The 15,107-nt window shown below is 39.7% G+C and overlaps 2 protein-coding genes across 5 annotated transcripts in view; one reads left to right on the forward strand and one right to left on the reverse strand.

The window, feature by feature from the left end:
- LOC129724834 (intraflagellar transport protein 74 homolog) overlaps positions 1 to 15,107 on the reverse strand; it is a 106,363-nt gene that overhangs the window by 75,101 nt on the left and 16,155 nt on the right. The window lies entirely within an intron of this gene.
- LOC129724833 (SLIT-ROBO Rho GTPase-activating protein 1-like) overlaps positions 1 to 15,107 on the forward strand; it is a 177,605-nt gene that overhangs the window by 55,246 nt on the left and 107,252 nt on the right. The window contains exons 1-2 of one of the 2 annotated variants that reach the window (XM_055680053.1): positions 683 to 895; positions 1,356 to 1,923. In XM_055680053.1, coding sequence (XP_055536028.1) covers positions 1,830 to 1,923 — 94 coding nt within the window. In that variant the 5' untranslated portion in view covers positions 683 to 895; positions 1,356 to 1,829. Of the gene's footprint in view, positions 1 to 679; positions 1,924 to 15,107 lie in introns of those variants that run through there. The other variant, XM_055680052.1, reaches the window with a different exon arrangement.

Consider the following 15,107-nt stretch of genomic DNA (forward strand, 5'->3'; position numbering starts at 1 on the left):
TGCACTCACATGAATGTTGAAAAATAACACTTAACACTTTATTATTATTGTTAATCATATCGCTTGCTTTTTGACGATACTCTCCCTGTCACTGGACTTGTTTGTTGCTAAATTTAGCATATACACTATCGACGAACCAATTCAAGAAGTGGGAGGGGGGGGGGTGACATAGAATCAAAATAAAATTTGTAACGGTCTTTTTTTTTTCATTTTTATTTTGAGCAGTAAATGTGAAAATGACGATAGAAAAATTTATCAACTTTTTTATACACAATGTGTTTTCCATGTTGAGGGGTGAGATTTTTAGTAGAACACTAGCGAATAGTTTATAATTTTCAATGAATTCATAATGATTATTGGGAAAAAATTCCTGGACCGTTAATTAAGTATACATTTAAAAGACAGAAGTGTAGATCTCATTTTTTTGTCGAATGATCTCTAAATAAGTTTGTTAAATTGTCTTCAGACAACGCATACTTAGTATCATTTTTATATGACTCTACACTTGTGAACTCTAGAATATCTCAAGACGCAAACCTACATTAGAATTTACAAACTAAGGAACACCCCTCCGGGTTGCCGTCACCAACTGTTAACTTTTTTTCTCTTCTTCAGCTAGGAATACCCGCCCGACCGACTGGTAAGAGTCCTCTTACGTTTCTGCATTCAATTCACACAGACATTCAGACAGGAAGAATTGGCCGACGCAGTAGCATAGCAGCTGAGAAAACAACAACAAGCAAAATAAACAGAAACAGAGAGACCGCGCAGCCCCGATGCCAAACTCGAATAGAGTGTTCACCACTTGCTTCGATCCTGCTTACTTACTATTTCGCCGACCGTCGGCCCGTTGGGATGCGTTTTCGTTTTGTTTCGCTGTTAGTTCCGTTGTCGAGTGAGTAAGTGAGGTTGAACCCCAAACCAGAACCGGTGAACCGAATCGCGCGTATCGTCGAAGATCGTGTAACAAAGTCGCTAGATTACCGGTGTGACAGCGAACTGCGTGGGCGCTTAGCGTGAAAGTGTGTGGAAAGAGTCATCTATCCGTTCAAGATCGCCCGCAAGCGCAGGGAGGGTCTATATTGGTGTCGTCGGCGACGTCCAGTGCGAACACCTATATGTACCTACCACATTACGTCACCCTGGTGTTGTTTGGACCTGCCAGTCATAGACGGTCGGTCTGCTGCTCCTAATATTTTGGACGTGAACATCTGCAACCGCTCTGCGTTGCGTGTGCCGGTGAAGTTTGTTCAACTTTTGGCAATTATATTTGTCTGCTGGTCTAGCAGCGACATAACACGTACGTTGCAGTGCACAAGATCATGCATTAATAGTTGATCATTTCTGATATTTAGTGCTAGATGGCGTACAAGCTCAGTTGGCTTTGATCAACTTTGGCGTTATTGAAGATTTTTGGTATCAATTTTCTTTGTTGCTGAATAAGAAGAGGTGCCTGGCTGAAAACCGTGACAGATGCTGAGTGAGTGTTTTGGTCGACGATAATAAAAAAGCAACGAATGGGGCATATGTTTCACAAACAAATATCATTCCGCAGTGTTTCGAAGCAGTAAGGATAAGGTGAAGAATATTTTAATTCGTTGTTATGAAAATTTTGTCACATCTGGATGCAGCCTGAGCTCAGTGATCGTTAGTACTATATGGTATCATCGTTTCGAAAGAGTTCGAAATCGTTTTCAGTGATTTAGATCATGCAATGAGATAAGTGATTCTGAAGAGTTTGCCTGAATTTTATTGCTTCACAATAGTGGCTAGTAACGCAAATCGAATTTCGAAGAGTTGTTTTATCGTCCGACAATAACGGCTGCACCATGAACGGAGTCACACTAATGGACGAAAACGATGTGGACATCAAGAGTCCCATTCGACGACTGGGATCAACTCGGAAGCTTAATCTCTTCAACAGTAAGTACCCAAGCCATTCTATTCAGAACAGTGATTATTGCATGCGCTGCTTTCCGCGACAGTAATTAGGTTAACCACATTGATGAGCTCAGTGTCGTAATCAGGTTCAATAATAATTTTACAAACTAGTAAAATCTATCAAAAATCAGCCTAAATTTTAGTGAGATTCTCTTTTGAATTATGAAAACTTTTTTAAAGGTAACGGTTCGATTATGATGAATGCTCGAATTCTATAAACCAAATATTTTCTTGTTTGAATTAACTTAGAGGCCTAACGACTGCACCGAACTGAGGTCGTAAAACACAATTTGATCATCGTTCTTTCTTATGATACGACGATGACGGTGACGTGCCAAAGTGGCCAGTTCGTACAGCAAGGCGGTCGCGCTCGGCTCATACATATATCACTACCATTTGACTCTTGGTCGTTATTATTATTAGATTCTGCATGTCGGCGTTGTCCGCGGCGATATGGCGAAACGAATGCCATTGTGGCAACAGCAGTGCAACATGGGTGTTTATTTCGCCAGTACGGTTTGCAGTTTCTCTCAATTTTGTATTGACGTTTCCACACTTTGCCGTCGCCCGTTCGCTGACCATACGGAGTGGAATTGCTGCAAGAAGATAAAAGATTGTGGCGCACTTATTGCTCGTAAGAACTGAGAAACGCACGCCGTAGTGCTGAATTCCATAATAATCTGTCGGTCTTGCTGTACGCAAGGTTTTCTGTACCATTGCGTCAGGTTTATTTAAAAACAGCAGTGAGAGAGAGGGGGAAATTCAATATCCAGCTAACAGAGGCATTGACATAATGGGGTTAGAAGTTAACATAGACTTATGAGGTTTATGCATGCATTTCTTCCAATTAAACCCTAGCAATTTATTAAGCTAAAGGATAGATCTTTGCATACACATAATTGGAGCATAAATTCTCACGGATACTCGATAAACAGATGGGGTTATTGAACGTCTAAATATATGTAGTTCTTCCTCAGAATGCTTTTTTACTGAAGTTAATTGCATAGCATAGGTTGTACTTAAAAAAGCTAATACCTGAAAAATCCGATCATTCAAAGTTTACGTACTTCAAATACGAATTCTAGAATACGCAGCTATGTTAATGATGGGTTGAATCACGATTGGTATAGAAATTAACAGAAGTTGAATTGAATTCACAAAAGAACCTCATGAAATTCTCCAAATTTTCTATACAACCTCGGTATGTCGAACATGTACACAATAGAACTACACAAAAAAAGCAACAAGGAATTTTACATTCATTTTTCAGAAAACATTTCTCCGAAGAATCTTTTTTGATTTTTTTTTTAGAAATTGGATCTGCTGGGATTCTCTGTGTGTTAATTAGGGTAAAATGAACTACCTTATTAGAACGAGAAATCCATATTTTTAACAGTCCCTTATCCAAAAGCTTTGTTTTTAATAAAAAGTGCTGGATGGATACATAATAAAATAAAATTTGATTTTTTCATTACAGAAACGACAAATATTTTCAGCTTTCGCAATTAATTTCAGATGCTATTTGGGTGGATAGTGGCCTGCAATCAGACATATATAGGTACACTGGCCTTTTTTGATAGAGCAAGAACATTTCTATTTTTAGAGAGCACGGTGGGACTCCACAAAACGATTCCGGTCATATAAGCTGATTAGAAATTACATTCCAGCTGGGAAAATAGCTTCTAAGATTAAATGAAACTAATTTTAAATAACACGATTGAAAAAAAATTTGTAATAATGTTGAAGCATATTTATAAGATAATTTGTAGAAATCATTTTAACTAATTTTGATCTTTTCTACCGAAAATCTAACAGAACTTGCTATCATTAGTAATAGTCAGTAAACAAATTTGATAGGATTTTAGATATTTTTTTAGAAGCCATGTTTAGAACACAAGTTGATCGTAACAAAATATCAAGATATGTTTTAATCCTGATATATTTGGCTGATCGGGGAAATGTTCAAAATCGTATGTACTTTTCACATCTGCAACAATATGCTTTACTTGTTCGAAAAAGGGGTAAAAAATACCTAGTTGTTTAATCACAGAGCGTAAATAAACGCATATTTGTAACACTATTTTACCTTTTCAACTTTATTGTCAAAAAAGCTAAATCCACATCAGCATCAGGTTTGTGGTGTTTAGCTTATGCTCGTTGAATCCAAGAAAAGTTCATTTCCACTGTGATATACTCCAAAAGTGACAGCATAAAAGTATCGTAAAATTTTTAACAAATTTCGAATCCAAATGTAGGAATCTTCAGGTTTTATTTTGAAAAATCTTCCAGATTCCATACAGGCATCTGTTAAACGATCCGATCTCTACTGTATTGAGTTAAAAATATAACGAAGAAAGCTATCCTAAAATATTTGAACCTCGTTTGAATATGATAGTGGTCAATTCAGAGACTGAAATGCAATATTTTAAATTGTCATATAATAAAACTTTTTGAAAGAATATTTCATAACTTTTTGGAGATGATATAGGTGCGTCCTGGTTGAAGCAAACCTGTCGCGTCTCTGCAAACTAAACAACTGGATTGCAATATAGTCTACAATATAAGAAAGTTAAGATTAAGTTTTGACCTAGTTGCGGCTCCCTGAGATATTTTTACGCGCCGATTTATCTGTGGAGAGTAGTACCTGACATCCGATCAGTTTTGTCTGCAGAACAACAGTGTAAGTGTATACTGCTTGGCAAAAGCAACCCAGATTGGTGTTTCTGAGTTGACGGTGGATCTGATTGAGGAAATATAGATTTCTACTCGTTATCTTTTTGTCAAAGTGTTCTACTTTCTTATTAGATATTTTAAATTGTTGACTCAGTTCTGAGAGTATGAACAACCTGTACCTTGAGGTAATGAAGGCAGGCTATTCGACAGGACTGACGTCTCGGTTAGAAAAAAATAATTTTCGAACGAACACATAAGTTTCGCATATATTCCCTAGGATTCTCCAAATTGATTCTCGATAAGTAATCACTACAGCGTTGGAGCGGGGGCTTAGCGTGGTTGGTAACGTCTCCGCCAACCACTAATATGTAATGTAATGCTACAAGTTTGTCGAAGGAAGCAGTGCTCTAACTCTTACGCCTAAAGTGTGAGAGCCAATATTCAGCGGGACATTCAGCCAATATTCGCGGTGAATATAAAAATATTCACCGCGAATATTGACTGAATAAAGCACTGAATATGGGCTCTCACACTTCAGGTATAAGAGTTGCAGCATTGCACTATTCAACAAACTTGTAATACTACTTAGGGACTACAAGTTTGTCATACATTGTTTCTCAAAATTGTACTTGTGGAGCGAGCTATCGGCACACGGCGAATAAGCACCTAAAAATTGAATATGCAACCTTGGATGTCGATGGTTGTGAGGTGTCGTGATCTACTCACAACCAACCCAACTGGTCTAGATTCAATCCTAGCCGACACCGGGAGATTTACTGAGGCGAAAAATCTCTGGGATCACGCCTTCCATCGCATGAGGAAGTAAAGCCGTTGGCGCCGGTCCGTTAATCAACGGGTTGTGAGTTAAGGTCCTGGGTGGAGTCGCCTCCCCGGGCGTCGGTGATTGGCACAATAACAGTGGCGGAGCTAGAACGACGGTATATAAGTGAGAATAAAAAAAATCACTACAGCGTTTGCAATATTCCCAGGGAATTGAAAATTTCAATTTTCGGGAATGAAAACCAAAATTGTTCAACAAAACTAAGATTTTAGATAAAGTTGATTTATAAAAGGTAATTACTAATAGGTAACTGTTTACTTTTTGTCATCAATTCGCTAGAAATATGTATGATTTCAAAAGGATTTAAGCGATGAATTGACAACCTGGCAGGAGCGTCAAGCTTAGCTCCAGTCCTCTCACAGACAGTTCTTATCTTACACCTGCACGAGTCATACGATCACAATAGACTGCCAGCTGAAATATGGACGCAACTAGTTAATGTATTCTGGGCAATGTTGTCATCCGACAAGAACTAAGTTAGAAGGTGCGACGCGATCATTGGCGCGTCAATCATATCTTGATGGTAGAGGAAATGCTTCGCATACCTGAGCGTCTGTTCACCAAGGTGGTGCGGCTCAAAACAGCGTCTGTTCTCCATGTCAGAGGCGGCTGATCAACGTACCGGTGCCAGCGTGGAATGTCACGATGGTCCTCAGGCGAGACTGGGGGTTGGTGCAGGCCTTACAAACTAGCCGTAAAAACAAACAGTACAGGAAGAAAAAAGTGTTGATACGGACCGGAACAATAGACATAAACCTAGGCAATGGAAACCACCATCTCCTGACGGTCAAAACGCGCCAAAGACTTTCGGTTGTCAACAACATCCGCTACTGTCTCTCGCCACGGTATGATCTTGAGCTACTTAAACTCCCCGAAGTCGCAACTGAGTACGTACAAAGCCTTGAGGCAGCGTTATCGGATGAGGGAGAGCTTACCGAAACTCCCTTGGAGAACTACTGGAGTACTATGAAGGCAGCCAATAACAACGCAGCGGAGGAATCGACGCAACGGCAACGGCTAACGACTCTAGACAAAAAGAATGCAGTGCGGGCATTGATGCTGCAGCAAAGGACCCGTCATGATGAGTCGATACAAACAGAAACTAAGATAGATAGAGCAGCTGCATCCTTCTCAAGATTCTACAAGAAACCAAACCCGCGCGTAGATTCTACAAGAAACATCACACGCAGGCGTTCTGTCGTGAGCTGAGCTGAACACCTGAATGGGGAAGAGGCAGAGGACCAAGATAGTTGGGTTGAAGAATAATACGTCGAAGACCAAGTATCTGCTAGCAGGGGCAACCGAGCACGATAGGGCTCGCATAGGGTAGTAGCGTAGTAATCGACGGAGGTGATTTTGAGGTGGTCAACGAATTTGTGTACCTCGGATCATTGATAGCGTCGTGTCAGGAGTCATGCCTACTACAGACTCCAAAAGACACGAAACATGGGCAATGCTTGAGGAGAACTTACAAGTACTAGCCAATTTTGAACGACGTGTGCTTAGGATCATCTTCGGTGGAGTATGTGAGGAGGCGAGAAATGAAACACGAGCTAGCGCAACGCTACGGCGAGCCCACACGCAAAAGTTGGATGGTGCGAAACCAGTACAAAATTGTGCGTTTTTAGCGCAATTGTTGATGTAATTTGAAACCAGTACAATGATTGCGTGTTGGGCATAACGCAATTAATGCTCTAGCATTTGTTCAATGTATTTGGCAGCTCCAAACTACTACACCTAAACAGTTTCAACTGGTATCAAGCAGCATTGCAAAGCGAGTGAGAGGCAAAACCTTTCTCATCCTTTCTGCTTGAGAACGAGACATATGCTAGGCTTCTCAAATCTTTTGCACACACGCTTTCGAGATACTCTTTCTTCTTCATGCATTCCCCTGAGTTGCAGCAAGCACGCACCGACAGTATGAGTGAGACTAACAACACTATGGTATCAAGAATGTACAACACGGGTGTCTCGCTTATTTCGTGAGGCGACGAGACATTGCCTTGCGCGTCGCAATCCGAACCGAAAGAAAAGCGAAAGAGCAACCTGCAAATTGTATGTGATTTGTCTAGTCTCGTCGCACGAATATGGGAATCATACGAGCGAGAGAGAAATTTCTCCGTCGCTTGAAAAAAAAAGCGCGTGCATAAGTTGTTGTTTGCTGCTTGCCCTGCTCCATGAGTAGCAGTCACTAATACACTCGACGCGAGAAATAAAGCGCGGTATACGATACATATTCTGATTTCATTCTATGTCAATGTATTCGCAGTACAACTGTTGCGTTATGCGTTTCACACATTTATTGTGCGATTTCTGTGCAACATTTGTGCGAATCGGGAGGACACAATGATTGTATAAGACTTCAACTTTTGCGTGCAGTGTCCAGAAATTCGCCAGATCTGGTAGGGTACTATAGGCAGGACATGTTGTAAGAATGCCGGACAACAATCCCGCAAAAATGGTGTTCGTCTCGATCTCGGAAATGTAGAAAGCTCAAGAAACTAAAAACCATAACACACTCAAATTAACACCAAGAATTCGCGGTCGGCTTTTATTTTGAATAATCGTCTGATGATCTCAAATATTACAAGTTCCTTGTGTAACACTTTGCTTAAGTCCGCTGATTCGGGTTTTAGTTGTAGAATACTCTTGAATCGCCTAACGAATCGCTCGATCATCGCTTCGGTACTGTTTGTTGTATTGCGAAATTTGGTGTATTGAAAAATTTTCCAAGGAATTCGGGACGCCGGGAATCAATACTTCAGTTCACGAGATCCGACTATTTTGCAAGAGTATTTCCCGGGATTCAAACGCTAATTAATTAGCCCATTTTACTACTCCGGATGTTTAGTCTGTCTCGATCTTAAACGGTGGTTCAAAAACGCGAATTATATAAATTTCCTCTTATGTAATACAATTGTTACATCGAATTAACAATTCCCTAACCCCTGAGTCATCGAGAGTATGTACCGTACTCGGGTTTCAATACAAATTTCAATAGTTGAGTTTATGAAAATAAGTCTAAAAATGGGATTAAGTCAAAAAATGTAGGTATATTCATGGTGTGGGTACAATACTATAAGGTATACAGCCCTAGGGTTGTATGAAATGGTAACGTGGGACTAAACATTGTAATTACTGTAATTACACCTTCCCTTCATTTTTTCAGAAATATATTTAATTACACCCGAAAGAACTTCATTTACACTTGGTGATGTTGTACCGGTAGTGTTTTTTGTGCTTACAACGAAGTTGAAGTTTAAAAAGATGCATTTTTGTTTTTTGCTTCACAAGTTTGTTTCATTTGCCAACAATTACATTCACTGTATTACGAAGACAGCAAATCTAAGTATATTATTTTATTTGTAAAGTTGACAATAAAAAAATTTCTAACAATGTTGAAATTTAAAAAATGTAAAAAAAGATTTTCAATCTTAATGGACAAAGAATTCATAAGCGCTCGCCGGCTCTTACTCTTCTTTAAATTAATATTTTTAAGAACTTACTCGTTCGATATTATGTCGGTCACGATTATTTAGTGAATATCGAAGATAAAAAATAAATAAAAATAAATTATAACCGCTGCAAATATATTCAATTCATGTTGAGTAATTTATGGTTTTTATGGTAATCATATTCATGAGATAAACTTAAACTTTCAATCACCATCAGTAGCAACATTTGCATTGCAGTTTTGATTGCACGCGAATAGCAGTCGTGCCGGTTGCAATGATAGACGACGAGAAAGTAGCGGCGCATTGCTCCACATATACTCTACGGTACTGTTGCTTTTACCAGCATATTTTCTTTCAAGACATCAGTCTCTATTACGCTCTAACAGCAGGTTTAGAAATTGTTCAAGAAAAGGGGTTGTTTCAAACGTTTCGAAAAACCTTTACCTTCGAGACACCAAAATAGTCTAGGTTCATGGAAGCAAACATGAATTGATTAATTGGGACGGAGAGACTGTCAATTTTTTTTCGGATATTGATATATAGAATATCACAGGGTGGTTGGTGTCTATTCACGTCGTCTGTGCTAGAAATGCTCGCATGCGATTGGTTCATTGTTCGCGTAAATTTGTCCTTGACACTTTTTATCGATTTTTACCGCTTTGCAATAAAAAAGTATTGATTACTAGCGTATTACAAAATTGTTCAACATTTTATCTATCCAACAACATATTGGTTATTGTGATCCATCATGTGATTATGCTGTTATTATCGTTTGAAATCTGACGCAACTGGCAAATGTTTTATTTCCAATTTCACAAAATGCATACCAGTATAGAAAACAAAGACGTAGTCCCACGTCAATAATCTCCGTTAAAAAGTGAACGCATTGCTTGCTACATAATTCTTTTTTGGTGGACAGATTTTCGAATTCTAAACAATATGTAAAAACGACACCATTTTTCATCTCTATTGACATAACATGAATCGCTTTCGCCTTTTGTTTCCCATATAAACCATTCGTGACCCGACGTAAACCAGATAAAAAAGAAAATTTACAGACGACGCGAAACGTCGACTCAAGGTAGTGTACGAAACCTAAAACTAAAAGCGATATCTCATTTTTCAAAAATTATATTTCAAACTGCTAATAGAGAGTATCCAGTCACAACTTGTTTAGATCTTTTCTGATAGTTACTTTATCCTTGTAGCCTCTTATTTCACACATCAGCGGACACAGTTTACACAGCTGTTTGTACCTATACTTAATTCCTCTTCCACAAACAACAGTTCTGCCACGTGACCTTTCCAATCCCATTCGCTGCTGGATGCGGTTGTTCCGCAGCATTTTCTTATCTACTTTTAGCCACCAGCAGACTGGCCGGCCAGCTAAAAACAGTTCATCACAAAGGAAAAGGAACGAAATCTTGTTTGTACCAGAAAATAATCGCCTTTATCGCCATCTTTCTCTTTATAAGGGCCAAAGAGACAAAGGCCAGCAGAAGACAGTGGAACGGTTGCAGTTGCAGCTGGATATCCCAAGGACCGACCGGAGAGCAATGACTGCCATTATAATTTCCGAAGTAAAAAAGATTGGAGTAACAGCACAGTGGAATTGAAAGAAGAAAGAAAGAAAGAAATAGATGTATGATTCAAAACAAGGCATTGCGATCACAGCGCAACAGTTGTACAAGTAAAGACAGGCAAACGCAGCCACGAACCCCAGGTGGTAAATACTCCGAAAAGGCGGCGTTAGCTCTGCATGGGAGACGGGGATTCTCCGTGCAGCAGAGTGCACAGCTCGCAACCTTTCGTGACCCGGTGTGATGAACGTCGGCTTGTCGCACGGGAAAGTGTACCATGCCTGGACGGGCAAAATCACTATCGGATTCGTTGTTTACTGTTCTTACAGTTGGCAATCCAGCTGTAACAAATCACAAATTGAATAATTCTTATTATTACTAATTTTCATTTTGTATGTCCAAAATGACCTGCACAATTCTTTCCGTGCACAGAGTGGAGATTTATGAACAACAGTTTTTTTGTTTACCTTGTTTTCATTTTGCAAACAGGGGGTCACTTTTGATGTAGGTTTGTGCTAGTTAATCAGAAATAAACATATAGAGACGACGCTACACGGAATAAAACAAAAGAAACATTTGCTCGAATGTTGCGGACGTCGGTGTACAAAGCTGAGGATAATTAATGACTCATGTGCACAATACTACAGGGGTTATGAATTAAAAAACAAAACTTTTACCGTTATTGGACCTTGTGGGTGTGAAGAGCTGTTTTACGTAATATTGAACAGATGGTTTTCGACAAAAAGAGGTTTTACCGTGTTTCTGGGTTAAAGCGAATATTTGCATCTGAAGGCCGGTGAGTGATGGTGCCAATTCACAAAGTGTTTTTGATTTCAGTCTGATGGTAGCTAGTTTCTCAAAGCTGAATTTGCAAATTTCCTAAAACTTGGATTTACTTATCGGAAAATCAACTACAAAAATCTACTTCAATTATCCAACCGTGATGATGATTGCTGGTTTCCTCCATTCTCAGCGTGAGCTCTAATCAAATTCCAAACACGAACTGAAGTTAGGTTAGGTGAGATTCTGACAGCAGTGTTTCCCACGGCAATAATCAGCTTATACAGTCAGCCAGCGGAAACTGAATAACCACTTTGCGGGAATTTGCGACTAGTGCCGTCGTAGTAATCAATCCCTGCGGAAATCTAAAACCAAACCCTCGTAACTAATGATCCAGTGTATCACCATTGAATAGTTGTACGCCGTCGAAGAGTGCCATCATAAATCAATAACCGCGCGATGCGATGGGATCCCTGCAAACCCCAATCGAAACGCATCAGCCAGCTCCCCGCAGGCGCAGCAACTTTCGGTTGAACCTTTCGCCACTAGGGTTACACACATAATCCCGTTCAGACGGAGGAAATTCGATATCACCGATGGTGGTTTAACTCCTATCATGTAATAGCTAATACACCGAGCACGTATCGTTATGATGCTTTCCATGATGATATGGAATGGGTACGTTTTGCGGTCGTAAAATAATCAATTTGATGCTGCCAAACCGGAATCACACCAGACAATGATCCACTGACCGGTTAAACGTTATGACATGCGTTGGCTGTCGTTGCAACAGAAAGAGGCTTGGGTTGAATTTCAACTAATTAGTGGGAAAGTTGATTGAGGTTAGTGAATGAGCTAGTGAAAATATCATCGCTCATTATATGTTTCCAACAACTCAACAGTTTAACTATAACTTCTCGTGTTACTTGTAGAGTTGGATAAATGACTTTTAGACAGTGACACACTTTTCATGTCAATTTATCAATCGTGTTATTCTTTGAACCATAATCTACCTCTGGTATGTAACGATCTTGATAAGTACCGTTGTAATCCTACCAGGAATAGAGCACGTTTCGGACAAAACCTAAACGGCGTGACTGGAAGCTAGAAACTTTAATTTCGACCCATTTATTCAACCCATCATGTTGTGAACGTTTGGTGCCGAATGTTCCCCATATTACTGCGAGATGTACTTATCCAATTGAGCCAGTCTCGCCCATCATCATCACCAACGCCATCAACTATCAGAGCGTTACGTACGGCCAACCGACCGGGAACAGGGGCAAGGGTGGCCACCACCTTTCGATTTGCCGCAGGCGTTAAACAGAACTTAATCAAAATAAATTGCATTGTTTCGAACGCGCTCGAACCTTTTCTCTCTGAGCAGGCAGCAACACCCAGTCCCGTTCCGTTGATTGGAGATATGAGTTGAATGATGATGCGACGTCATTTTCGTTTGAATGAGGTCAACATCTAATAAGTGCTATTGCTCGAATGATCTTTGACGTTAAGTCGGACGGCTTTCGGCTGTAATTTGCCTTGCTTTTTGGAAACCCTATTCGATGGAAACGTATCGTAGACAAATAAATTTCCGTGATTGATGCCGACTGAAAATACTTTTTAATAAATTTATGTAGCAACTAAGGCGAGACCCCTGAACAACATAATCAAAACGAGAGAGAAAAAATTGGGAACACGCCATCTTCGTGATATCTCATGTGGTGCGCGAAACAATAAAGCTCTTTAACTGTGAGAGATCCTCTTGTGGTGACCATTCGTGATGCATGAAGTTGACAGTAAGCGGATGTTTTTTATTGCAATGACTTTGAGAGCGGAGCCAGATGATGATGGTGTATCAAGATCATGTTTCACCAATAAACACTGCATCGCAGATAAACAATTCAATCCTTGAGTAGTAGTTTGTTGAAATCATAGCGTTTCGCTCCAAAAGGGCGGCAATTAAATCATCGAGGACAAACTTCTTCGACGGATATGCTCTGCTCAGATGTGGATGTTTACTTTTTGCACCAACACCGTGCGGTCATACTTTTAAAAGTGTTCGATGGAAATCGCGTCGTTGCCGCTGCGATCGTTTGAAGCTTATTTTATTTAGGATTCTGACTAACGTAACAAACATGTTGATGTTCCGGTTCGCTGAAAACCGCCGACGACCGACCAGTACTTTGCCGGCTCGCTGACTAGTTTCCAATAGGGAAACTGTAAAATAATAAACACTCGCTCCACGGATGGTTCGTGATTTTGTTGTTTTCACGACTGCCGCTTCGAAAGTGTGGTCCCGATTGCGGCCGATTAGCTTTTTTATCTGACACGTCGTTGTCGGTTGTAATATTACAGCTGGGTGTCGCTGAAACGAATTTTATCTGCGATGACGTGTTACATTTTTGGCATGTTTTGATCATGTGTTGCCCGTTGCCCGCGATTTAATAAAATCAGTTGAAAATGCACAAATAACCGTCAAAATGATCCCTGGAAGTAGTAAATAACTTACAGTGTGCAAGTTATGATCTTATGGTGATCTCACTCTTATAATGATGCTTTACGTAACTGGTAACACACTCAATGCATATCAATTTAGGAAGCATTATTGAAAATTTAGGTTTAACACCAGCTGCTACTCCAAGCGAAATATGCAAGCTGCTAATTAACATTATTTCCACGGATTTTTTTTATTAATATTGGAACTTGAAGGTATGTTTACATATTCCAATGTAATGTTTGTAATAAAATATTTATAATTATTTTAGATTTATTCTGAATGTATACTGTGTGTTCTGCCACAAATGGTGACATATCAACACCATTAGGTTAATCTTAAATTGTATTATAGTTATGGATTGTGATTGCTTCCCCAGGTAGTTGCAAGAAAATGGTAAATTACCTTGCCAAACAAATAATAGAATAAAATAAAATCATAAATGTGTTTCTTGAAAGTATGATTCTTATCATAAATGAGCCCTGAGAATTCCACTTGATCAAATTAATTTAAGCCAGCACCGCTCAACTTAACATCGTGATTATTGATAGGTTTGAGAAATGAAACTTTTGGTTTATAAGGAAAATAATGAATTGCGTTTTTCATGCATTAGAAGAAATCTTCCATTTCTGCAAGTATAAACAAGATATATCTAGCCTTTTTGCAGCCAAATGTATTTAACACGAAGGCTTTTTCGTTTTACTGTAATGCTTGTATCGCCACAAAACAGAGATTTATCACAATCTGGTGGTAAATCAGGAAGAAAAGAAGTAAACATATTGTATGAGATTGGGCCCAAAATACTTCCTTGAGGTAGCTCTAACTGGCAATCTACCAAATTTACCATTTAACTATTTAACCTGATGAGTGCGTTGAGTCAAGGAACTTTGTATCTTATTTGCTTACTTAAATAGCCGTACGCCCTAAAACATGGCCAGCATAACGTAGTTCTGCCAATTTACTCAGTCCATGGCTGCCTACAATTCCGCGGGCACCCGGAGCTCTGCGGATCGTGCGCCTGGTCCACTCATCACGCTCTTTGCGCCTCTCGTTTATTTGTTCCTACCGAATTTGAAGTGAAAACCAATTTTGCAAGGTAGCTATCCGGCATTCTAGCTACATGCCTTAGTTAGCATATCCTTTCCGCTTTAGCTACTTTCTGAATACTGGGTTCAGCGAAGAGGCTCGTGTAAGCTCGTGGTTTATCCTACGCCTGCAAACTCGGTCTCGTGCACACCACCAATGATGGTTCGTCGGGCATCCGACGTTAAAAAAGCCGAGCGCGGGAAGTCCTCCTCGAGCATTTTCCACATCTTATGCCCGTAGAAAACGACCGGTCTTAT

This window comes from Wyeomyia smithii, chromosome 2 (genome assembly GCF_029784165.1).
Source record: "Wyeomyia smithii strain HCP4-BCI-WySm-NY-G18 chromosome 2, ASM2978416v1, whole genome shotgun sequence".
Lineage (NCBI taxonomy): Eukaryota > Metazoa > Arthropoda > Insecta > Diptera > Culicidae > Wyeomyia > Wyeomyia smithii.